The sequence below is a fragment of the Oenanthe melanoleuca genome, chromosome 1 (assembly GCF_029582105.1).
Source record: "Oenanthe melanoleuca isolate GR-GAL-2019-014 chromosome 1, OMel1.0, whole genome shotgun sequence".
Classification (NCBI taxonomy): domain Eukaryota; kingdom Metazoa; phylum Chordata; class Aves; order Passeriformes; family Muscicapidae; genus Oenanthe; species Oenanthe melanoleuca.
In genome coordinates this window covers 81,980,932-82,006,869 of record NC_079333.1, presented here as the reverse complement: position 1 = coordinate 82,006,869, position 25,938 = coordinate 81,980,932, and the positions used below count along the sequence as shown (strand labels likewise).

At 35.4% G+C, this 25,938-nt stretch overlaps 1 protein-coding gene across 4 annotated transcripts in view; it reads left to right on the top strand.

Moving 5' to 3' along the window:
* The window catches only part of REV1 (REV1 DNA directed polymerase), a 57,146-nt gene that overhangs the window by 9,209 nt on the left and 21,999 nt on the right, over positions 1-25,938 (top strand). The window contains exons 2-11 of one of the 4 annotated variants that reach the window (XM_056493446.1): positions 5,089-5,155; positions 5,930-6,062; positions 7,765-7,933; positions 12,658-12,807; positions 14,856-15,568; positions 17,349-17,456; positions 18,980-19,096; positions 23,735-23,858; positions 24,820-24,948; positions 25,617-25,771. In XM_056493446.1, the coding sequence (XP_056349421.1) occupies positions 5,099-5,155; positions 5,930-6,062; positions 7,765-7,933; positions 12,658-12,807; positions 14,856-15,568; positions 17,349-17,456; positions 18,980-19,096; positions 23,735-23,858; positions 24,820-24,948; positions 25,617-25,771 (1,855 nt within the window). In that variant the 5' untranslated portion in view covers positions 5,089-5,098. Of the gene's footprint in view, positions 1-5,088; positions 5,156-5,929; positions 6,063-7,764; positions 7,934-12,657; positions 12,808-14,855; positions 15,569-17,348; positions 17,457-18,979; positions 19,097-21,992; positions 22,301-23,731; positions 23,859-24,819; positions 24,949-25,616; positions 25,772-25,938 lie in introns of those variants that run through there. The other 3 variants (XM_056493356.1, XM_056493534.1, XM_056493613.1) reach the window with 3 other exon arrangements.

Genomic DNA, 25,938 nt, shown 5'->3' with positions numbered 1-25,938 from the left:
GTTCAAGGAGAAGATTCTGATACTCATTAGCAGTGGCCCAAGACACCCATATTTCCACTGGAGTTACACACCTTCTATACAGGCTTGTGGCATGTGAATACGTTAAATAAATAAAGTTCTTTTGCATTAGAGGTCAATGACAGCATGTCTACTCTGGTCAGAACTAGCTGTTACAGTGTTTTATACTTCCATACAGCTTTCAGTTACCAAAAATTGGATTATCTGGATGGAACATTACTTGTATGATGGATTTAGACACAACTTTGGCATGATTATTTGTTGAGTCACAGTGCAGCCTCATTTTGTCCTTGGAAATAGTTCATATGCTTTCTTGTAGGGCAGAGCCATAAAGTTTATATTCTGCCAGATTCAAGTTGACTACTTGAAGAGGTAGCAAAAATACCTCTGCACTGTATATATGCTTGGCAAAGAGACTGCTAAAACATATGACAGAAGCAGGGACTAGTACTGCACTTGGAATTAAAAAGTTCATGACGATCTGTGTTCACTTATAGAGTCGTTGAGATCTGTATTCCGTGCTCCCAAGCACTTTTTTCCCCCTAATACCTGTGGTTTTGGTCTTGGTTGGTTCCTTAGTCGTGTTATCCCAACTGCCCAGGATAATGGAAAGCCACTGTCTTACAATCACACCATCCTGAATTTAAAATATTTTAAAGAAAGAACTTTCTTTAGTGTGTACTACAGATAAGACTAAAACAAATATTAGCATCAACATTCAAATCTACATTCCTTGCTCTGTAAGTCTTGTATGCACACAGACATGTTAATAGAATTTATAGAATGTACACTTAACATTTCATTCCATTACCATCTGTGAACTTTTGATAAACAGTCTTTAGTAACAGGATTAAGCAGTTATGGATTGGTAAGTATAATGCTAGACCTGTGAAGCAGGGTGCCAAGGAATGTTACGTATCTTTGGCTGTGTTGACTATTTCTGAGCCACTAGTGATGTACAAAGCATCAAAACTCGTTTCTCTTTTAGCTTCAATATAATCCAGTAGAAATTTGAAGTTTAGCTATTTTGCAGAATGATAATATTTTGCCTTTTATATGTGATCTATAAGGAGATGGAGGGGGAAATTATGCTAATTTTGACCCCTGGAGTTTTTAACTTCACTTTTTTGTTTGAAGAGTTACTTTTCTTGAGCTGAAAAACAGGAATGTATTCTTAGGTGTACTGTTTATATCTTTACAGGCTTTTGTGGCGTTTCTGAGTTTGTCTGGGTTATTTTTTTTTTTAATTGCAGAAGATTTTGTTATGTTCACAGGTTCAGAATATGAGCATTTGAATTTTATTTGAAAAGCTTTTCTCTTGGCAGAGGGTCGCTGTAGCTTGTCCTTCAGGCTCTAGAAATAGCAAAAAAACTAGTAACTGTGGTGGTTTGCTGAGTCTCTGTGAATTTGTGCAAATAGAATAAACAGTTTGGAAACAAATTAAGTACTTTAAGATAGAACTACAAGAAAGATGAACTCTTGTCTGAAATTGGCTTGTTTGTGGTGGCTGTTTGAAGTCCCCAGTCTTGATTTCTACCCACACACACCTCATCTATTTCCACCTTCCTGGGTTCTTGACTGTTTCTCTTACTCATCCCTTTATCATGATTCCTATAGGGGGAGCGCCATACCATCTTACATTTCTTATTTCATGAACCAGTGAGCATGTTTCAAATCTTGCTTAACTTTTCCTCTGGTTTAATATATCTTGTGCAAGATACTTCTCATGCTTATTTGTTCCTTAGGTTTCAGCAAGGCAGCTGTAAGAGGTTACCTTCATTTTCAAGGAAAAATTCACACTATAAGGGCAAGTCTTTAGCAGAGAGGTTTCTTTGTAGTCCAGAAACCGTAGTTCATCATTCAGTTCCTGGAACTTTGAAGGGTCTAGTCTCTCATGTTTTCATACCAGCATTAAGAAAATAATCTGTGACCCTGAAGACTTGAGCCAAAGGCATCTAGTAATCACTGAAGTACAATGTTCCTAACCTGTTTGTTTAGAATTTAAGTGGACTGGCTTAAGTGGACTGAGTCAAAAATCTGCTCAGGAAATGGTAAATCACTATCAGATGTTTTAAGTAGGCATTACAACCTAGTTTCTCTAGTTTTGCAGGCTCTAGGAAGACAACTTCTGAGCATTATGTCATGTTTTTAGCACCTTGACCTAAGTAATTTTGTTTGATTTCTAATTTTAATCAAGCTAGGCATGTTACCATGATTCTAATTGGCTTCACTTTCAGACTAGAGATCTTTCTTCTTCATGTTCCAATGTTCTGAATAAAAATGAAATGTGTTTCAAGGTTTCAGAAAAACTTACTCTTATGAAGGCAGTTCTTTAGTTTATCAGGCATTAGATATTTCAGTTAAAGCAGGAGGGGTCAGAGTTAAGACCTGTCAAATTCTGTCTTCTCAGTGATTGGATTAGTGGTGATTTAGAGCATGCATTTTGTACAGTCTTCATTTTTTTCAGAGCAAGAGTTTATATTTGTATGAGGTTTTCTATTTGATAGTCTTAGAATCATAGAATAGCCCAGATGGGAAGTGACCTCAAAAGAGTATCTAGTCCAGCCTTTCATGGGTAGGAAAGCCTGGTTGAGGTTATCTGGCACCCTGTCCAATTGCAACATGAAAATCTCCAGAGATGAGGATTCTGCCAGGTCCCTGCATTCCAGCCATTGATTGTTCTCACTCTAAAAAATATTTTTCCTACGTCAAGATGAAACTTCCTGGTGCAGCTTTTATCTATTGCTCTCGTGCTCTCCATGTGGCTCCTTATGAAGAGAGATCCTCTGGCATTTTTGTAGCCATCCTTCAAGATTTTGTCATCATTTATTAAGAGGGAGAAAGCGTAATCATTAGTTAAAATTCTGGTTTCTCTTATGAGCTCATACACTGGTATCTGTAGTATCTAAAAAAACTAGATGACATTCTCATTAATGATTTTTCTTTTTTTCATGAACTTATTCTTGGAAGAACAAAAAAGCGTCTTTTGGCCAGAAGTGATAGATGTGAATTACATTTCAATTCAGCTGATGGAAAAATACAAATTTTCCATATGAAAGAAGTTGTCAAGCCATTTTCCCTATATGCAGGAAAAAAGTCAGTTTTGTATCTTATGTGGTCATCTAGCTCATCTCCTCTCTTTCTACGCAGTGCTCCTTAAGAGTTCTGTGATCTATTAGATGCAATCCAGATGGCTAAAAACTAATTAAAGAAGGCCTGATGTCAAAATACAGCAATCTCAGAAGAGGTTGCTTTGTTTTGGATACTGATATGGAGGTCATCTCCTTGACATAAGATTGCTCTTCATAATTGGACATGCAACAATATGTGTGTCAGTTGTGTATCAAGTGTATCAAGCAACTGTTAGCATAGAACCAAGTGCATCATGATCTTTCTGTGTTTGTGGAGGTCCTGAAACATAAAACAGATGTTTACCATTTCAAAATATGTGCTACCTGCTTAGACTCTAATTCTGTGCTTTCCTAATCTGGCATATTTGCAGTAGTCCATGAAAATGATAATATTTACGAAAACTACTGCTGGAGCTGTGTCTTAGAGCTGTGTCTTATTTTGCAGTCAAACCTGCCTGCAATCCAAGGTGATTTAACTGGGTATCAGACTACGCCTGCTTGATCCTATAGGACAAAAGGGAATTAAGAGACAAAAGCTAGAACTCACTTCCAGTTATGTTCATAAGAAATTGAATGTTAATAAATGAGGTGGTCTCCAAAACTGCAGTAGTCGGCCTGGATAGGAAAATGACCAGAATGTGTTGTCATCTCTATCCACAACTGTATGTGCTTTCTGGTAAGCTGGAGACTTAGTGAAGCTTCTGTGCTCTAGTTACTGGACAATGCTGTGGACAGTCCAGAGACTCAAAAGCAGGCAAGGATGGAAAAAAAACAAAACAGTTGACTTCCTTCTGTGTATTTACTATAGTTTTGCATGGTTTTTAGTGAAGATGAATATAAATTAAATACTTAATGAAATAGAAGTCTTAAGACAGTCACCTTTTTTTAGTTTCAGACTTGTCCTCATCTTCTAAGAGCTGATAGACCCAAAAGACTATTGTCTTTTTATTTAGAAAACTATTTTGGTTGGAAAGTGAGAGGTGTAATAGCAGGCAAGTGACCTCATGATCTTACTACATCATTAATCAATATTCTGAAATCAGTGTTACAACAGCTATAGTAAATATGAATCACTTGGGTGCAGAGAACAGTTGGCCAGAGTCCAAGCATTGCTTTTTCTATCCAGGAATTCTGTTCTAGCCAACTAACAGCTCATCTGGGGACACGGCTATGTGCAGCTCATGGTCTGGGGATAAGTGTCTTGTGTAAAGGAAATCTGCAATTTGGCTGGTTTGGTTTGTTTATTTTTTTAATTATTTATTAAGCAATGCAAACTAAAAGCCCTAAAGAATCAAATCACAAACCTAACTGTAGATCATACTAGGTCACTTAAACAGCTGACTTTACTTTGCCCATAAGACCACCTTTGGTTTTTTGCTTTGATGTGATATATTGCATTACAGCAACAAATGCTTAGATGTTTTATAATCAGCTGCAAATCCATTGGTGAAATGAATCCATTCTAATACCAGGAGGTGGTTGCCTGCATCACACCATGTCTGTGGTATCTGATAGGAAATAAAAAACTGTTAATGACCTGGACGATATTTTGCATGGATATTAGCAATTGTATTTAAGAACCTTTAATTACTCCTTTTTTTAATAGGAGATGTGTGATGAACAAAAAGAATTTAATAAATTATAATGGACAGTGAACATTGTGAGGAGTTTTTCTATGTTCAGGGTGAATAAAACAAAACATGCATGTGTGGATGTAGCAGGAACCACAGTATGCATTACTACAAAACTGAGGAATCAGGGTTTTATGTGATTTTGCATTTCTAGATTGGCTGTGAAACTCAAATACTTCACTAAAGTTGATTGAAAAAAAAATCTAATCTTCGTAATAATTTGTAAATGGCCTGTAGTGCCAGCATTGAAATGCCAGTGATGGTAGTGCTGAACGTTTAATTGATCAGGCATTGTTCTTCCTCTGCAGGAGCTTCAGTATGAGGCGGGGTGGATGGCGGAAACGAGCTGCCGAAGGCGATGGTTGGGGAATATGGGTATGTTCAAAATCTAGTGACTTTTTCTTAAAGAAATAAATGGTGCTTTCAGTTAAAAAGGGATTACAGTTTTGTTATACATGCTAAAAGGACACTGTATATTAAACCCTTTTGCTTTACTTGAAAACACATAATTAAGTTTGAAAGAAATTTTTTGATTTCCAGGTTTTGAAGTCTGTGTTCACATTAATTACTAAATTTCATTATTAATAGGTGCATAACCTTGAAAAGCTTTAAATCACCATTTTAAAAATAAACTAGGTAATTTGAAAACTATTTATGGTTGTCTACACCACATTCTGTAGTTGGACAAACAATAACTGAGACACTTAATTTACATAAGTGTTTCGAATACTACTGTCCTGTGTATATTTCAGAACTGAAAATACATGGAACCACATTGTTTTGTTAGGCAATGAGCCCCCAGTGTAACACCCAATTTTGCATCATCCTGCTTTTCCTCCTTCTTTCTTTTTATTCTGTAAGAATTTTAATATATATATAGAATCTTTTCCTATAAGAAAAAGATTAAGGAGTACAAAATAAATCCTGCCGTGTTGGTAACAAGAAACAGTTATTTTGTAGATAGGCGTTTATGGTGGAGTATTTGCTATTTTTCATTTGAAAAAAGAATGCCTTTTGTGTGTCAACCAAATTCAGTTTGGAGGAATGTTGCTGGCCTTTCCAATCTTATACTTGACCAGTTTCTGTATGTAAACATTAGGAAATAAGACTGGCATGATTAGTTGTGTTTTGTTTTAATTTAAAAACCAGGGTGGGTACATGTCAGCAAAAGTTAAAAAATTGGAGGATCAGTTCCGGTCTGATTCAGCCATACAACAACAGAGGGATGGAAATTCATCAAGTATCTTCAGCGGAGTCGCCATCTACGTCAATGGCTTGACAGGTGAGCCTTTATTTTTTTTAAGGATCTGTATTGTGTTGTTCTCATGTTTGCAGCTAAGTAAATACATGACAATTATGGTATATGTTTTGTATATTCCATTATTTTTCATGATTAAAGTTTTCAATAAAGAGTCAGATTTATACTCTGAATATAAATATTGCTTTTATGTAACATAACATGTAGAAATAGGAGTAATTCTTTCAATGTTTCTATGATCTTATTATTTGAAATGAAGCCTTTTAATTTCCTCCATCCTTCTAGAGTTACTAAGTTTTTAAGTTTTCAAATTAGTAATGGTTAGATTGTATGCCTTAAATTTACGTTTGGGAGAATATGTCAGAGTTTTCTTGCTCAGAGTGGCATCATGTGTGAGACAGAACCTACTGATAGTGGAAAGAGGAACAAGAGAAGAGGTAAGACATTTATGTGTTGTAGGGACCATCTGTAATGGTAACAGCACAGTAACAGTATGTTAGCTGGTGTATGGTTTTTAATCTACCATGCTTATGTTCATACTTCTTACTTCTGTAAAGCAGCTTAATAACCTTTTGCCCAGAAGCCTTTTTGAGGGATCTCTGCCAGGAATGTTATGATTATTATGTAACTGATGTATAGAGCTTCTATAAGATAGATTAATGCTGGTTTTAGCGCAGGGCTCAAACGGATTGAAAAATGTTAAGGTGGATATGTTAAACTATTAATACATTTGGATTCGTTGTTTAATGCAAGCAGTTTCTTTAGTGAAAAATCCAGCATCTGTGTATTTTTCAAGCAGCTAGTCCCTAAAAAGAGCTCTAGAGGATGGTTGTCCAAAAGGCTGGAGTAAGAAAGGTAATACTTGGAGAAAGTGTGTGCTATTTTTACTTAAAAGTTAGAGGAATAATGAAGTGTTAGACCTATTTTGAGAATTGACAGAAAGGAATTGTAACTGTATCTTTAAAAATTTTTTCCTCATTCTTGTATTGTTCAGCTAATTTTTTTTTTTTTTTTTAGTAGCTTGTGCTAGATTCACTCTTCAAACATTGCGCCAGTGTTGACTGAAATCTTTTGGTGCCGGTGTGACACCATTACATACATTTTCCAAAGCTAATACTCTTCTTTTTTTTTTCCCCACCTCTGCTTGCAAAATTAAGTACTCTTTTTAAAGTGATTGAGGAGATCAGAGAAGTTGTTGGTTTTTAAGGTATTCTTTGTTCCCTATAACAACTCAAGAATAACCTGGTAAGGTGGGAGTGAAATAACTGCTTCAATACATCAGAAATTGCATAGTAGGACTTCTCTGCTGTTGCTAAACCCTTTTGATATTAATTATTTCCTGTTGCTTCTGGCTATAAACTATTCAGAACTCTGGTGAAAAGATAATGTAATTTTGTGTTATGTTGATGTAAAGCATTTTTTGATACAGTTTAACATTACATCTGCTTGAGTCTTTTTCCTGCCCTCTGCCATACATATTGTGGGAAGCTCCTCTATAGCAAGTAGAATGTTTGCATTTTGAATTAGTGTTTTCAAAAACAATTTTCTTCATTTCTTGAAAAATGTTTTTCTGATTTGTTCTTTGAAGAACTTTTAAGTTTTTTTCCAGAGTAAAGTAATGGTGTGCACTCTTTCTAACCACGGCGTCGTATTTATCAATTGAAGTTATTTTTTGCACTGTATTTGCTGATGCTAAACAGGAGTATTTCTGATTTTAATTTTTTAGATCCTTCAGCTGATGAATTAAGACAGCTAATGATGTTACATGGAGGCCAATACCATGTGTACTATTCCAGATCAAAAACAACTCACATTATTGCCACCAATCTTCCAAATGCTAAAATAAAAGAATTGAAAGGAGAAAAAGTAGTTCGGCCAGAGTGGATTGTGGAAAGGTAATTTTAGGTCTACTGCTTTTGGAGATTTCCCCTTTTGGGGAAAAATAAAACCCCAAAAAAAATCTGGGGAGGAAAAAAAAATTAAGATTGCATTTTGAGATTATTGTTAATTAATTATTAACATAATTGTAATTGATTATTAACATAAAAAATAAGTCATAGAACAGCTGAGTAGAAATACCACTGTTACATTGAAGGTTTGCTAATTAGGTTCCTTAAGAAGCTTCACCAAGAACAGTCAGAAAGTCTCAAGCATATTAGGAAACTGAACATTATCCTGTTAATTCCATTTAATATCTAGCCAATTGGCCAGACTTCATCTCAGGATATTAAGTAACTACTATGTGATTGTTTTAACTCTCCTGTCTTGTATTGCATAAGTTTCATGTAATCTGTACATAAAGAAGGATGTCAATTGAAAAGTATTCTCATAAAATTGGAAGAATTCCATCTAAACATTTATTGTGTTGTGACTTTGTAAGAAAATAATAAAAACTAAAGGGAAAAAAAAGGTCCACATTTTATTTACAAAGAATTTGTTCTTTGGTTTCTCCATGCACTGGAATGTATAGAATCCACTGAAGTTGCTCTTGATGAAGACAGTAGCCAAGCTCAGAGCAGATAATGTGGCTTGCATCTCTCTTCTTCCATCTGAGGAACCCACAGAAAATAGAACAGGAATATGTTCTAGAAATTATCCTGCCTACATTCTTAAGTAGTCTCTTTCCTAGATGACCAGCAGAAGCAGGCAAGGAACTGCATGTGTGAAATCTTATTTGCAGTTTGCTGATTTTCAGTCCTTTGTATTCAGCTGTTTCGTATCATGTATCTTTATGGTCAATTTTTAAACTTTAGTTAGACATTTTAAGTTACTCACTTTGAAAAAGACTTCAGATAGATTTTTATTTTTTTCCCAACAGTTTTAGGGCCTCACCCTTTTGTTTAAGGACTTGGAATACTAATGGCAGGTGTGGTTTTATATGGAAAATGTGACTGGTTTTCATTGGTGCCATTAGAGCTTGCTATGATTTTGACCAGGTTGGAAAGATCAATTTGTATGCATTAAGTAGAGACTTGATAGAACCTAATACATGAAACCTCTTAAAATTTTTATTCTGGTGTCTTGTATTCAGGCTCTGCATCCTAGTTCTGGAAGGTTATATTGTAGAATAAGTCAGAAGAACCAAGTAGAGAGATAAATGAGTTTGAGCACAAGGAAATGGGAGAATTCACTGTCTCAGCAGAACAGGGTTCATACCAGAATCTAGAATAGAAGCTAATTTCACAACCACCTCTTTTTTTTTCCCCTTCTTCTTAACAGTATTTAAGAATACTCAGTGATTAAATAATCCTTCTCCGTAAATGGAATACCAAATAATGTTCTCAGAGAAGTTGGTGAAAATCATTGTAGTAGATGTAGAGTTTCCAGTTTCATAGAATTGTAAGGGACCTTAAAGATCATATAGTTCCAACCTCCTTGCCATGGACTAGGTTACCTTCCACTAGACATTGGCTGTGGTTGCTCAAATTGCTCTAGAATTTTGATTTCATTAGCAACCCATAGAGATCTTCTGTAACAGTAGTTTCAAAATCCAGTTTTGCAGACTAATAGTGTGATTGCTGTAGTGACAAAATCATTCTTTCTGCATGCCCCTTATTGTGTGTTTTTGCTACCTCTTCACGTTTACAAGAACAGGAGAGGATTACAGACACGCCTCCTTCCTAAGTCAATACTCCTTTATTTGAAAAATACACCACACCATTATGCAGCATGGAAAGGTTGTTGTGCAGTGAAAGCCAAATTCAGGTGATCTGAGAGCTTGACTTCCAAATTTGAATATTCTTTTAACATTCTTTGACAATTATAATCACTTTTCAGAGACTGAGGATAACTAACATGAGATATCAGTATTTGTGCATTCCTTATTTTGATTTTCAAATTAGGTGAATATTTTTCCTAAAGAACTGTATTAATCCAACACAAATATGAAGAAAATAGTTTAAAATAATTTTAAAAAAATTATTCTGATATGACACCTACTAGTTCAAAATAATTTTTAAAAAATTATTCTGATATGACACCTACTTTTCTGATGAAGATTTCATATGCAAAAGAGAGGAGTAGATACCATTTGCTATGACTACAGTAGTGCTTTTGACACAGTCCCCTGTTGCATTATTGAAGACAGATTGGGGAGATGCGAATTGGATAGTGGGCTGCTGGCTGAGGGATGTAAGTACTGACCCAACTGCCTTGGTCACCATAGTGGTCAGCAGTTCAGAGTCAAACTAGCAAGTAGCCACAAGGACCATTTCTGAAGGGTTCATACTGGGGCAGGTGCAGTTTAATGTCTTCACTAACAACATGGACATTGGTGATACAGTGGAAAGTAGCTTCAGCAAGATTGTGGATGATTTAGAAGGGAACAGTTGATACACTGGAGAGCAGGGCTGCCCTTTGGAGAGCATCAACAGACTGTAGGAATGGGATGGCAAAAACTTGATGAAATTCAACAAAACAAAATGCAGAGTCCTGAACACAAGACAGAATTAGTTCCGTGCAGCCAGGCAGAATAGGGACGCACTGGCTGGGATACACTGTTGTAATCCACCAGGACCCTCAAGTCTTGCCCTAAAAGATAACCATGAAGCAGCAGTTGTGCCCTTATGGAGATAAAGGCTAACAGCATGCTGGTTGCATTAGCAAGACCACAGTCCAGGTCAAGGCAAGTTATTCTTCCAATTTGTTCAACACTTCTGGAGTTAAATCTGGAGTTGTGTGTCAGATTTTGGGCTTTTCAGTAAGAGAAGTACAGAAAACTGCAGAGTTCAATTCAGAGGAGTGCCACCAATATGAGCATATGATATGTAACAAGAGACTGAGGAAGCTGGTTCTGTTCTGCTTGGAGAAAAGACTAGGATGAGGTCAAATTGTAGTCTTTCATTACCTGTATGGAGGTTATGAAGGGCGTGCAGCTAGATTTTTCTTCAAGATGTACGAGAGGTGATAGCCACAAGTTGCAGCAAAGAAAAGTTCAACTATCAGAAAAAGATTTTTTCACAGTTAAAAGAGAGTAAGTAGTAAAGCAGGTGCCTAGAGAGGTTTGTGGAATTTCTGCCTTTGGAGACACTCAAAATTTGGGTGGATTTTTAGTCCTGGGCAACCTGATATGACTTTAAAGATAACACTTTGATCAGTGTTTGGACCACCTCCAGTGATCCTTTCCAACCTAATTTTTTTTAGTGTTTATGAATTCTGTGACACAGGGAAGGTGAAATGGGTAAAGATGTTGAATGATGCATCTAAACTAGGATTCCTACTGCTACATCTTAATGAAGTTACGAACGAATTCTTAAATAAATGTGTGTATGTTTAATCATCTTAAAATTGTAGCAATTACTCCGAAATATTACTAAGGTGGTTCTGCACCTACATTCACACGGTCTTTTGAGAAACAGTTCAAATCAGGCATTGTTAAGAACTCAGTTGCTGTATTACCACTTTGCGTACAAGAAAGCTTTGGAACTCTCCCAGGTGTATTTTTAACTCTGTTTGGCAATGTTTAATGCAAATTATGTTTCCTTTATGAATGATGCATATATTCATGTATCAAACAGTATTTAATTGATATCTTTTTGGGGCTGTTTTGTTATCTCATTTCCATAGAAATCTTAACAGGTATATGTATATGCTTAACTAGTTTTAATTTATCTAATTGGGAAATGTGATCTCCTGTCTCTCTAATTGCAGCCAGAAAGCTCCCAAGGGCTTTTGTTCTACTGTCCAGCTCCCTTGACAGTAGTAAAGAATCAAGCGAGAGAAAGCGTTCAGGTGCTGAAGAAAAGAAAAACACTGAGCTAAATTATCTTTAAAATCTGACTCCTAAAACTAAATGCTAGTACTAATCTGCTTTGATATGGGAGAGGTTCCTCTGCTGGAAGATGTCCCAGCACCTCTGAGCCCATGTTCCATATGAAGAATTGTATACAAAAAGAGGTGAAGTGTAGGCTTGGAAGGCTGTTATCTCTGCTACGAGCAACAGTTGTTGGGTGGAGAGATGAAATCATCTTGTGGTGTATTTTTGAGACTATTTCTCTTCCAAGTGTGTGGCTTCCCTAAGGTATTTAACTCAAATATAACTACTGTTTCAGTGGAAGAAGAAAAAGAAGAAGGAGATAGACTGGAACACAATAGGAATAACTGGAATGATTGTTGTAGATATTTATGGAAGGTCTTTTTGGAAATTACTCTTCTGTTTAGCTTGCCTCAGTGAATTTTTTACAAGAAAGGGTTATTAGCCTTGTGAAGTGGAAAAAGTAGTTAATTTTTAACAATGAACCACATCCTCGCTGGCCTCTTTCAAATTCTACCCTAATTTGTTCCATGTTAAAGAGCTCAGTCAGCATTGTTCAGGTAGAATAATCTGGACCACTAACCAAGGGTTTTTTGACTGTTTTGTTCAAATATTTGGGCTTTGTGTGTGTCAGTTGGAAAGAGAAATGGATGTAGACAACTGACCAACACATGTTTGCAAATACCTTTTGTTGCACCAGTCACCACACCACAAATTACTTTTCAGTTCAATCTAGTTAAGGGTGAGAATGGGATTGTGGAATGCAGTATAAGTACATACAAGGGAAAGTTTTTTTAGCATAGAAGGTTGGAATTTTTTTAAATTTCTTAAGCAGTAACCTGTTTTTTCGTTTTTTTTTTTTTTCAGCATTAAAGCTGGACGTCTCCTTTCGCACATTCCGTATCAGCTTTACACCAAGCAGTCAAGTGTTCAGAAAGGTCTCAACTTTAAAAGCATATGCAAACCTGAAGATGCCGTGCCAGGTCCAAGCAATATAGCAAGAGATCTCAACAGGGTGTAAGTGTTTCTGGTTTTGTAAAGCAGATGCTCATCATTCATCCATAATGAGTTTGCATTTGTAAATAGCTCATTTCAGCTTTGTAAGAGGCAAGCTCTGAGGTGCTGAAATTTAAAAGTAAGGTATAACTGTATAAATAGTTGAGGAAAGAACTCGGTTACCTTGATTACAAACCTTGTCTCCAGTCTTTGGACCACACTTTGTTTGATAATATGACCTAGGAGTCCTAGGATGAAATATATCTGTATGGAAGCAACAGGCATGCATTAAAGGATTCTGATTGGTGACACTGAAAAGTCTGTCTGTACTTCAAAAATAAAAAGCTGGTGACTACTTTTGCTAAAGATGCCTAGGAATTAATATAAATGTGTGCTAGTTGTTAATCTCTTTCTTTAGCCTCTTAAAAAGAAAAGAAAGTCACAGCATACATTATGTATGCTAACACCAAGGTTTAAGTCATGCTTGAGAGAGAAGATGGATTAAAAAATGAAATTACAGTATTAAAAAAGTATCCTAAGAGACCTAAGACCTTGAGAGGAGACTTGAAGAGAGGGTACCAGTGAAACTTTTTAACTGGCAGAGGAATTGGAATTTGGAAAGAAACATTCCACTCAAACTCTCCAATAGTTTTTTTTTTAATATGAAGACTCCTGCATCTTTTTCAGAAATACACATTTGTTCTTTATAGGCAAGAATAATAACATTATTGAATTTTTTTAGGTTGGAAATCTGGTTCATCTGGTTCAACACTACTGCTCAAACAGGGCCAAGGATACTGTGCAAGATACTATACTTTCTGATTTGTACTGATGATCTGAGTTTCCACAGTCTGCTGATTTTTTTACAATCCAGTCATGCATAATGCTGAGGAGACTTCACCACATGAGTAGGATTTGTCTACATTTAGGAAAATAAAGCCAGTCTCACAAAATTAATGTCTTAAGCAGTATTTCATACCCATATTTTAAACGAGTGGTACAATCACCATCACCTCCTGCTATTGCATTGTTAAAGACTTTTGAGTAGATTATTCAGACTTCCTGAAATATCAGTGTGGTCTGAAAAATATGACTTTAAAAGCCTGCCTATTCACTAAGCATGTACCACTGAATATACCATTTTCAACCACACAGCTCTGCAAAAATATTATATTTACTATAATTTATGTTTTGATAATCTTAACCAAATTGTTTCCCACTTAATTGGCTTTCTGGTTTCAGTAGCATACTGAATAGGTAATTTTTTCCCACCTTTATTTGTGTACTTAAATTTCTACCTTTGGTAGTGATGGTTCAGTTTGTTGGGTTTTTTTCCAGCAGATCAACAGTGTGTAGAATTCTTGAAGACTTTGGTTTTCATTTCCAGAGTTAATTTTTTGAGTGAAAGTTTTGTGTTTGTGCTAATGCACTTATGGCAGAATACTTTGGTTTATATGCTTAAAAACTGAAAATTAGTGTGTTTGTGGTTTTTATCAAAGTTAAGTATGCATTTTTCATTTTTAGAGCTTGAACAGATTTTTCATTAAGAAAAAGATAAAATTAATCCAACATTAATCTAAAATAATTTCCAAAAAGATAGTTCTCTGTGTATACTTTCTCGTTTGTTTATAACTAGTTAAGGAAAATCACATCTCTTGATAGAAGGACAACTCCTTCTTATGGTTTGCATATTCCTGCAACATTCATGCTGTGCATAGCAGTACAGTTCTGTTAACAAATAAATAATTATTGTTGTTCACTTGGAGACTGCCTGCCTGATTAAAGGCCTTGGAATAGCTTTTCTAATGTGATCATGGTCATTCCCATGACCTAGTTAATAATACATGAAATCCGTAAAATCTTTATATTTTGTGGTATTGAGAGGATGTGGCTCAGAATTTGAGATAATTGTCTTGGGACTGTAACTGAAGTATATATTGACAACAAGTAGGAGGAAAAAGCTTGAAATTACATGTAAATGCGCCTTTATGTATAAAAGATTCTATTTTTTATTTTAGATTTATCTTTTATTTTTAAAATACGGTATTTAATTATTGTTTCTGTTTCAGAAATCATATTAAAAGGTATGAAATGGAAAATGAAATCACACCCAATGGAGTAAGCAGCTGGAATGAAGAAGAGGAAGAAGAAAGTGACAATTTTGGACTTACAGAGCTGGAGGAGATTCTTCCCATACGGAAACAAAACGGGATTCAATCTCATAAAGACAGCACTGCCCTTTTTAATGGACACACACACACTTCTACCAGTGCCTTAAAGATGCAGGATTGCTTGGTGCCCTCCGGCAACGGTGTTGCAAGCAGGTTGTCTCCAGGCCCTGTGCAGGAGGAGGGGAAGACTGACAAAGGCATGGTTGACTTTAGAGACTGCACAATGCAGCAGTTGCAGCAAAGCAACAAAAATACAGACTTTTTGTGGAGTCCACACAGGACTATGTGTAACTCATCCTCATCTTCATTTTTGCACAGTAATGCTAAAATAAATGGTGCTCACCACTCAACTGTTCAGGGGCCTTCAAGCACAAAAAGCACTTCTGTACCTGCTCCTAGCAAGGCAGCTTCCTTACCTGTGTCCAAACCTTCAGAATGTAGTTTTATTTCTGACTTTTATTCGCGTTCAAGACTGCATCATATATCAACGTGGAAGTGTGAATTGACAGAGTTTGTCAACAGCCTGCAGAGAAAAAACAGCGGTGTCTTTCCAGGAAGGGAAAAATTTAAAAAATGGAAAACAGGCAGGTCTGCACTTAAAACTGACACAGGTAGATACTTGTTTAAGAAGGTTTATGTTAAGAAGATGCCTTATATCTTCGTACATTAAATATCCAGATGAGACTACATAGTTTAGCATTGAGTATTCATACTGTAGTCAGACTGTCTGGAAAAGCTTGATGACTTTGGTGCAATGAACACTAATGGATGAAACTGCTTTTGACTTTGTTTGGGTTTTTTTAACTTTAAATGTTACTTAATGTGATACCCTGTTCTATATTCAATTCTTCCTTGTAGAAATAGTATTTCTGATTTTACCAAGATATATTCATTGATAAGGGAGAAAAATACTATGTTTATCTAAATACACAAATCTGTAGTTTCTGTGTGAAAATCTGCAGGGGAACAAAGTGAAGAAAAAAATCCTTACTGTTCAGCATGAGCATTTAAAAGATGAGTAACATTTGGACATGAGTAAAAATCTAAATTTTTTTCTTAATAAGAGTTTTGTATAGCTTGAGTGGGTAGTAGTGTCATAAGAGACTTTTGAACCTGGCTTGGAGAGAAATATTTTATGTCATTGCATCAAGAGCCAAAGTGAAAAAAAATGTAGAATTCATTAGAGTCAAAGTGTTGCAGATAAAATATTTTGCACCTTTAGAATCTCTTGTTTACAGTCTTATTAAATTAAAAGGTTAGTTCTGTACCATTAAAGAGATTCTGACTCCTGTGCTGTAAAATTATTCACTTGTAATCATATAAAAAATCTGCTTCAGAAATTGCCAAATCAAAAAATAGTTAGATAATAAATTCACTGATTCTCTGTTTGTGTTAGGTCACCCCAGTTATCAAACATGTTAGCTTATAAACTACTCAATGTATATTTCTTTAAATCAAAATATGGTATAAGCTAATATATTTTTATCTTCTCTTTGATTTGGCCTAGAGTATTCAAATAGTTAATGCTTGTGATTCAGTTGATAAGTAGCAGCTCCTTAACTTGATCTCTTGATTTGTAAATACACCCATTATAAAACAGTCCTTATTTTTCAAAGAATGAGTTCAAAATGTAAATGATTAAAACCAAGAGGATATTATTCTGATCACTCAGTAATTAACTCAGATGTTAAGTAGAACAGTTCACTTGATGTATTGAAGTATTTTTTCTCTGTTACACTTTATGCATTGTTCACGTTAATTTTTTGTTAGATATTGTCACCCTTGGCAGGTCAGCAACAAAGACATGTAGACTTGAACTTGTAGAAAGCATTTCTAGTGTTTTAGGCATGTACGCTTTTCAGTGAGGAGTGACCTTGCTCATCTTTGCTGAATGTTTGCATGTGTCTGAGTACAGCAATGACAAAATCCAGTTGCATGGGACTTTCAAAACTAATTGTGGTCTGTTTCATGAAGAATAATGGTAGCTTGTAGTGCAGCTAAACTTACATTTTTATCTTTTGAAGCAGTCTTCAGATTGATGAACAAAGGGAGCAAAGTTCTCTTCCTGATTCAGTTTTAACATGGCGAAATTGAGATCCAGTGCAAACAACTAGCATTCATCTCCTTGGATTTGGGGAACTTGTTAGGGTAGAAGGTGTTAATTATAAGAAAATAAAAAATAGAAACTCTTAAGTTAATTCATTGTTTAGGCTCTGTCTACTGCTTATGTTTACCTTTCTCAGTGTAAATACCTTTTTGGTGAGAGGAAACAAAAATATTTATTGTTTAGAGGTGGTAAAAACTTGGTAATAGACCTTAATGACTACTGTGAGTAGTACCAAAGTGTATAAATTAGGGTTCAAGTTTTCTATTGGTATATCTTCATACTAGGTAATGTGTCTGTTGCGAGCTCAGCCAAGCCACAGAGCTGTATAATGCACGTGGATATGGATTGCTTCTTTGTGTCTGTGGCTATCCGAAATAGACCAGATCTCAAAGGTCAGTATTTAAGTCCCTGTGTTACAGTTTACTCAGTTAAGCCTTTAAAAAACCAAACTTGCACAATTATAAAATTAATTTGGTGTATTAATTTATTTTTTTTTTTGCATCTTCAATAGTTAGACCATACAACTTTCATATTCCTGTTTATTTCCTCACAATCCAAAAGCAAGTGGAAAAGAGAACTGGAATTCTTGCTGTCTCCTTCCTGTATCTAAAGAAAGAAGAGAGAAGTAAAATCTGTAGTAACTATTCTCTGTGACATTGTACATAAACTAACTCAGGTTTTAATCTACCGTATTAGAAATTGGAAATCGAATTTCAGTTATACTAAAAGTGGAGTTTGGGCACTGTCTATTAAAAAAAAAAAAAGAAAATAAAAGAAAATGGGATATCCTAATAATCTTCCTGAAGTAGTTTAACAAGATTTGTCTGACTAGAAAAGTGGAAAGGTCAAGGTTGAGAATTAAATGTCTCTGCCTCATGCATATTTTTCAAGAGAAATTTGCTGATTCTTTCCTTTCCTCCCTAAGCTCTTACACATGAGATATTAAAAGACCTGGAAGATACAGGAACAACTCAGTTGGCATTTAGAAGTCTGTGTTGTGTGATCATCCTTAAGACATAGGAGAGTTAGTGCAGCACCTTAGCAAACTTTGGTGGGTTTGTTTTCTACAAGTGTACCATTCAGAAGTGGGGATCCTAGTTCTGTGCAAACACTGAACTTCAGGGGTGCACAAGTTTGAAAACTTGTTGTTGTGGTGACCATCTCACACTCCCAGCTATCACAGACCTTGGGAAAAAAGTAAACTGTATATGTGGTTCCACTGCTCGCTTCTGCCTAAAGGCAGGAGCAGCTGTGTCAAAAATTCTTCTACTATGTTTGGTTCTTTAAAACTTGATTTCCTGCCAAGTTTCAAATTCCGTTACTGGAGCATAAAGAATGTAGGACTTTTCTGCAAATACTTTTTCTGTTCCACGGAAGTATGTCAGAACTTTCAGTACATAAATTAACTTCATTTGGAAACACCATGGAGGTATTGATACTACAGAAAAGTCAAAAGTTTACGAAAAATTTTGGTTTGCACAGTTAAACTAAGTGGAACTAAGTGTTTTGGCATGTGTATATTTTTCTGATTTACTTAAGCTAATAAACATGCTGAAGTATTTAAAATCAGTCCAGTGTTTGCTATATCTTAAACTAGTGAATCATTAGGTCACTGGTGAAATTTCACAGCTTCCGTTTATATTTGTTATTAAAGATAAGCTAGTATTGGCTGTATTTTCACTCTTGAGAAGCTTTTCTTCTTTGCATGTGACTGCAATTAAGACAGATTTGTTATCACAATTCCAAGGCCCTTTCATAGCTGTTCCTTCTTTAGTATCTTGAGAACAGCTAAGCTTGAAATAAACTATAAAAAGTAAATTAAAAGTCCTTATGATCATATCCTAATTATGCTGTTATTAAAATGTAAGCTATTACAGGTATTGACCTGTAAGTATATGCATTTTTTTCTCCACAGGAAAGCCAGTAGCTGTTACTAGTAACAGAGGTACAGGAAAGGCACTGCTGCGCCCTGGTGCAAACCCCCAGCTTGAACAGCAATATTACCAGAAAAAGCTATTGAATGGCAAAGCAGGTACAGATAAGTCTGTCTGTATGTATGTTTTTAACTGTTGTTATAGAAGACTTTTTCCTTTAAGCTATTCATAGAGTGTTCCATGAATAAATTTATTTATTCCACGTGGGGGATTTCAGAAAAGAAATACCTTTGAACCACATGGTTCTCTGTGGCCTCAGTAATACCAGGCCACTGTGGCTTCTTGTTAGTTAGCTTTGCTCAGCATGGGTAAATAATTTTAGAGTAATTTTAGATTAACTTACTTTCTTGGTGTTGTGTGTAAGATAGAATGCTAAATAGTTACTTAAAATGAAAAATAAATACAGGTTGTCCAGGATCACTTTTTTTCTCAGGAAGTTGAGTATAGAGAATAAGGTGCAAAATAAATTTTAGAAGTCTACTGTAGGGGTTTTTTACTATAAAAGTAGTAAGAACAGTACATGGCCAGTGAGAAACTGATTGTTTGAAGTTGGCTTTTGAGTTGCATATGTAGGATATCTGTGACAATGAGTGAATTTGAGTGGTCAGTAGAGCATTTTAGGTCTCTAGAAAGTCTGTGCAATTTTCATGAATTCTGTTTCTTCAGTACTTTGTTTTCTGAAAACCAGGGTGTCTGTTGTAGTTTGAGAACTCCATACTTGCCTGCAATAGTTTAGAAATTTGTTACTTTGTGTGTCCTCAAGTAATAGTGTACTAATATAAACCGAAGGTTTATTAATAGGTTTTATTATACTGCCTGAACTTCGTTTAATATGAGAAAATGTATTGCTAAACGTTGGCAACTTAAGTGCCCAGTAACAGTCTGTTTAATCATCTAGAAGTGTAGTTCTTACCACAAAGTTGGTAAAAAGTGCATATACAAAGTGTAGCTGCTATTTAAGTTTGATTTAGGCTTGGAAGTTGAGTTTCTCCTTTGCCCTTTTGTATACACAGTTTTTACCAAACTTGTGGTACTAAGTACTGTTGTTATAACAACTCAGTGTTTTATTTTGGTGAGACAAGATGGGACAAAGACAGGTTGTTCTTCCATGGTTGTTTATGAAACATTAGTACTTTGGAGGTTGGCAGGTTGTTGGGGCTTTTTGAAGACATTTAGAAGCAAGGTATTACTGGCACTGATGTTATTTCATTTGTTGTTTGCTGTAGTTTAAACACTTCAAAACTGTGGTAGAATATATGTTTGTGGAACCCACTGGCCTTTAAGCTTTTAAGGACTTTCAGTATGCTCCAAACAAAGATAGCTCTGGTCTTTATGGAGTTGGATTTTCTGTAGTAGAGTTGTGTATGAAATATTTATTGGTAGTTCAGTATAAACAGTGACTTTCTAACTTTTATTAGGGCCTTGAACTGGATAAGGGTGTGACTTTATACAATTGAGTGGTTTGGAGAGTTAGATGGTTGAATTACAGTTTAGCTGATAGCTAGCATGTTCTTTTGATTCACAAATTCAGTAATATCTCTTCTGCTGTATTTATTGCTGAAGTGTACAGCAGCTTTCAACCTCATTGTATAACAAGCTCAGTTTCTTACTGTGGCAGCTTTTTCTGGATGTCACACAGTCATTTCTTTAACTTCAGCATCCAGTGTCAACTGGTTGCTTGCAGGCAAGCAGTTAGCTCTTTCTTTCTTGATACTTAGGCTGATTGTGCAGCCTATTGTTTTGGTGAAAGGATTTTTTTCCAAACACTCTTTTTACAGTCTCTGTTTCATTAGCTGCAGTTCATAATATTTTTGAGTCTCTGTTTATTTTATCTCCATGTACACTCATTTTACCAATTAAAAAAAAAAAAAAACCAAAAAAAAAAACCCCTAACCTGTTGTTTCTGCTTGTGTTTTCTCTGAAGTACATGGTTTGTCTTCCTTTTGGTATAGAAATTACAGTTAGTTATGGTCTTAGATGTAAAGGTAGAATGGCTGATTAGGCTTCTCAGACATCACAGTATCTTAGAAAGTGACACACTTCACAGCATGTGTTTAATTGTGCTGTGCCAGAGGGAAATACAGGTGCAGTAGGCACAAGCATTACATGCAAAAATGCTTTTCGTCAAAAATACGGAATTGTAAAATGTGTAAAAACAACAGACACAGTGGGGACCTGTTATATAAATGAAATAGAAAGCTAGTTGGGAGGAGCTTAGAACATGAGCAGACTTTTACATCCATGCTTCAACATGGAACCCATTTCAGTTTTTGGTGCTTCATACTTTCTAGGCTGTTCTCTGACATTGCCTTTTCTAGATCTTGCTTATTTGAAAAAAGGTTCCAAATTACAAACCAACCAAAACCATGGGAACAGAGCTCCTCACTCCCTCAAAAGAAACCCCAACAAAAATGCAGTGAGAAAAACACTCCAAACACAAAACCCCAAACCCTTATGAATCACTTTTGACCAAATACTGAATTCTGCTGCTTCAGCTACTTCCTTTTTTTTATTATTGTTACTTCTTTAGTGATAGTGGTTCCTGACTTTGATCTGCATTGCTAGACAAATACCTAGTGTCAGTAGAATCTTCAGTCTTTTGTGAAATACTTTCTTTTTCTTGTATTAATTCATCTAAAAATGCATAACTTTTAAATTTAAAAACTTGATACCATTCTCACCCTAAATCCCCAAATTGAAGATAAGCTTTCTAGATAGTAGAAATTACTTCTCTACATACATGGCATCTTTAACATTCATGTTCTAAAGAAAAAAGATTAACATATGTTAATCAGGATTCATAGTTTGGGGTCTCTTCCATGGCCAGGATGCCCAAGATGTGAATGTTTTCTAGACTTCCTTTCCCTCAACCCTAGAATCTCCCTTTTCTTTCTAAAGAGCAGCAGATTTTAACCATCATGTTAGTCACAGATTTATTCTCAGCGATTTCTTTTTCACAGACTTGGGTCCTGGCCTCTGATTTCTCCATCCGTTGCTCCACATTCACCATGTGCCTGTCTAGTTTCCCAGCTTTTGATGAGAGGTTCTCTACCTTGCCTTCCATTGAGGACAATGTGTTCTGCATTGCCCTGAATTTCACATGAAGTGACTCCATCAGCTCATGGGGGGATCTGCTCTGCTGCGATGTGGAAAAAGTCGACGAATCCAGTGAAGATAGACAAGATGACAGCATCATCTCAGGCCAGGGCACAGGAAGGCATGGACTAAAGAAGTTGTTCTTGTCATTCTTATCTTTATTTGGGGCATAATTTTGCTCTAATTTTCAATTGCAGACATCTTAGGTAACTTACTGAGCTCATCATAAACTAAAAAATTTAAGAAATTAAAAAGTGCACAAAGTTAGCAGAAATTCTGAATAAAAGCAGTTTTTCATATGAGTTAGGCTCTACCCCAGTATCTCCACTCACTCATTACACCACTTTCTCTGGTTTGATAGCTACACATATGTGCACATAGCACCAGGTTTCCTTCTAGTCAGGTTGTCGGTGTGTCAGTGGTTGGTACTGTGGAATATATAATTAGGCATTGTGGCACTCGGCAGTAAACTCCCATTTATTATATTACAAAGGTGTATGGTATTAAATAGACTACAGTAGTGAAAAAGATCTGCATGGCTGATTTTGTTTTAAATAAATAGAAGGATTTTATCTATGAGATACCTCATTGTTTTGATTCTGGTGGGAATTTGGGCAGGCATAGCAGTTTTTGCATCTATGAATTTTCAAGCTGATCCATATTTAGTGTATAGCAAGTATTTCAAGGTTTACATACTGTAAAAACCCAGATAAAGCTAGATAATCTTTTGCTTGTTTCCATTATTCAGTGTGATGGAATTCTGTCTTAGTACCCAGTAGGCCTGGAGGATCCTTTAAAATCTATATAAGAACATGTAGTAAAGTTTTATAGAATAGGAAGGTCTATCTCATTTTAAGTCTGAGGTTGCGGTATTTATAATTGTATCATTTTGATCCAAGATGAGTTTGTGGTGATACTTGAAAGAAATTGACATATCCTAATAAGAGAATTATTAGTAAATAAAAGCAGAAGTGTTTTCAGTTCATATCCCATAGGAGTGATAAAGAAAATATAAGTTTCTAGCTAGTGTTTTTTATTTAAACTAATTGGCATTCTAGTTTTCACTTTGTAAAAATCACTTTGTGGTATCTAGACTATTAGAAAAATAGTTTTAAGTATGATATGAAGTGGATTTATGTTCTATATGAAATTTCAGTGTTGTGATATCGGGGGTGCATTTAGTAAGAAGGAACATAGCTAAGTATCATCTTGTTTAGTCGAGCAGTTGTTAAATAATTTTTGGTGTCTTTGTTGGCGTGATGTGGTTGTAACAGTAAGCCACGTGTGTTTGATCATTTTTATGGACAGTAAAGCTAAGATCATTCTTATTTTAGAGTATGATATATGTAAAGACCAATGAGCTGCTTTCCAGTAATTTTGGGGAAAATAGAAACACCATTTTTCTATTAATATTGTTCTCAGTAGTATGTACAGACCTATCCAGACAGACATTACTGGGGAAGGGATCTGGGTTTTTTCTGAACTACAATAAGAAATCAATGTAGTATTAAGAGCTTCTTTGTCAAAAGATAACAGTATAGAAATTGTATAAAATAAAATCCATAATTTTTATTTTATTTGCACTCATACTGTTGAACTCTTAGGAGGAATAACATAGACAATTTTTTTATTTTAAGCAGAAATTAAAGTACCTGATCAGTTGGACTCATCAGTCTGGGAGCATCCGGATTCCACACATGTAAATGGAGCTGATCTCACTGTTCTATCCATGGCTGAAATAGCTTCTTGTAGTTATGAAGCCAGGTAGGTAAAAGTTAGCCAGTATTTTGCTTGAAAATCCAATTAAAATAGGCATAAGGTGTCCAAAAATAGAGGTTATTAGTGTCTTTATCTAGAGGATTTTCTGTTCAAAAGTTGTAATTACATAGGTTGTTAGAATTTAAAAGAGGCTCTTCCCTGTGCATGCTGCTGCTTGGTAGATGCTGCGCAGTAGCTCTCAACCCAACCTACGTATAACTTGAAATAAAGCCTGTGAAGAAAAACCTTGTGCCTTTCACTGTGATACTGTTGATTTCATGTTGTTGCCATGTCTTTGTATCACAGTAGCAGTATTTTATAGAATTAAGGACACATTCTGAAGGTTTAATTTCAAACCAGGAGTGTGACTATTAAACTTAAAACCATTTTTTGCAGAGACTTTGCTGATCATCTCCAGTTTAGAATATGAAACAACTTTAATAAATATAAGCACAGTGTTTGAAATACAGGGGGTTTTCCGTAATGGAAATACTACTCCACAAATTATTTCTTCGTTGATCCTTTCTTAGGCTTGCTAGGATAGGCAGGTTTCTATTTGTATCTTGTATTTGTGTCTTGTAAAAGACTTTATTTATTAACAGGAGCCTAATTATGTAAGCTTGCACGTTGGAATATAGGATCTTGCAATCTTGGTCACTGTAGTATGGTGGTTTAAATTTGAAACAGAAGATACACCAAGGATACACCAAGTGAGCTTTCTGGAATCTTTGTCTTTAGCATTTTCCTAAAAGAGATTTCTCATGCTCCATAGGTTAATAATACACAGCTAATTCAAATACACTTTTGCAGTTTGTTTTTTTTTAAACCAATTAAATTTCTACCTGTTGACTGAATTCCTATTCCCATTTTTGTGGGAAAAGACAAATAATTAAGTTGAAAATACTCCCTATTTGCGGAAAAGTTTGCACTGTGTTTACTTGGGATTTATTTTACTGTTTAATTTTAGACAAGTTGGCATAAAGAATGGAATGTTTTTTGGACAAGCAAAAAAGTTGTGTCCAAATCTTCAAGCAGTTTCATATGATTTTGATGCATACAAAGAAGTTGCACGGACAGTGTATGAAATCCTAGCAAGGTAATGTGCTATTTGTTTGCATGATCTTTGTGGTATGGTTATCAAGCATATTTTCGTTGCCACTATGGAATGCTATTATTTGTTTTGTATTTTCATCGCCCACTCTTCAGCTTCAGTGAAGCTATTCATGTTTGAGGTCTTCCTTTGTAATATTTTTGTTACTTTGAGTACCATGTTTCTATGCATTCTTTTATCCTGAAGCCAAATCCTATAAGCAATCATCATATGACTTTCAAATGAGTCACTGTTAAATTTTTTACTGATTTACATAGTACAGAGCAGATCCCTGCTTAGAAAGGAGATCCTTCCAAGAGGTGATTTTTGAGTAATTTAAGAACAAGTTATTCGAGTAACATCTATTAGAAACTACTTTCTGGTTTCAAATGCACTTGAAATAAAATTGGATATTTGTTATTGTCAATGAAAAATAAATATTCAACTCTTTTTCCAGCTGTTCCTTTAAAATTAAGATACATGTTGAAATTAGTAATTACATTAGTAATATTACTATAATTTGCTGGTTTAGCATTTTTAACATCTAAGTGATGTGTGATACAAAATAGGCAGGGAAATGCCACCACAAAAGGAAGACTTTATTTGCTACATATTTGTTTTAACAGATGGTGAGCTATTGCTGGTGTTTCACCTCCTTTACTTTGTGTTGATAGCTATACTCATAACATCGAAGCAGTCAGTTGTGATGAAGCACTGGTGGATATCACCGACATCCTCACAGAGACCAGACTGACTCCTGATGAATTTGCAAATGTTATCCGCACTGAAATCAAAGACCAAACTAAATGCACAGCCTCTGTTGGGATGGGTAAGTAACTTCATTTCTCTTTACAAGCAGTGACTGCTTTTGCTAATGTATCAAAGCTATGTAAGTTTGCTAAAACTCCTAAGTGTTTGTGGAATATGTTGCCATTTACATTAAATTAGCATGATAAAAATGCAGAAAATTTTCATAACTGGGAAGTTTTAAGGAAA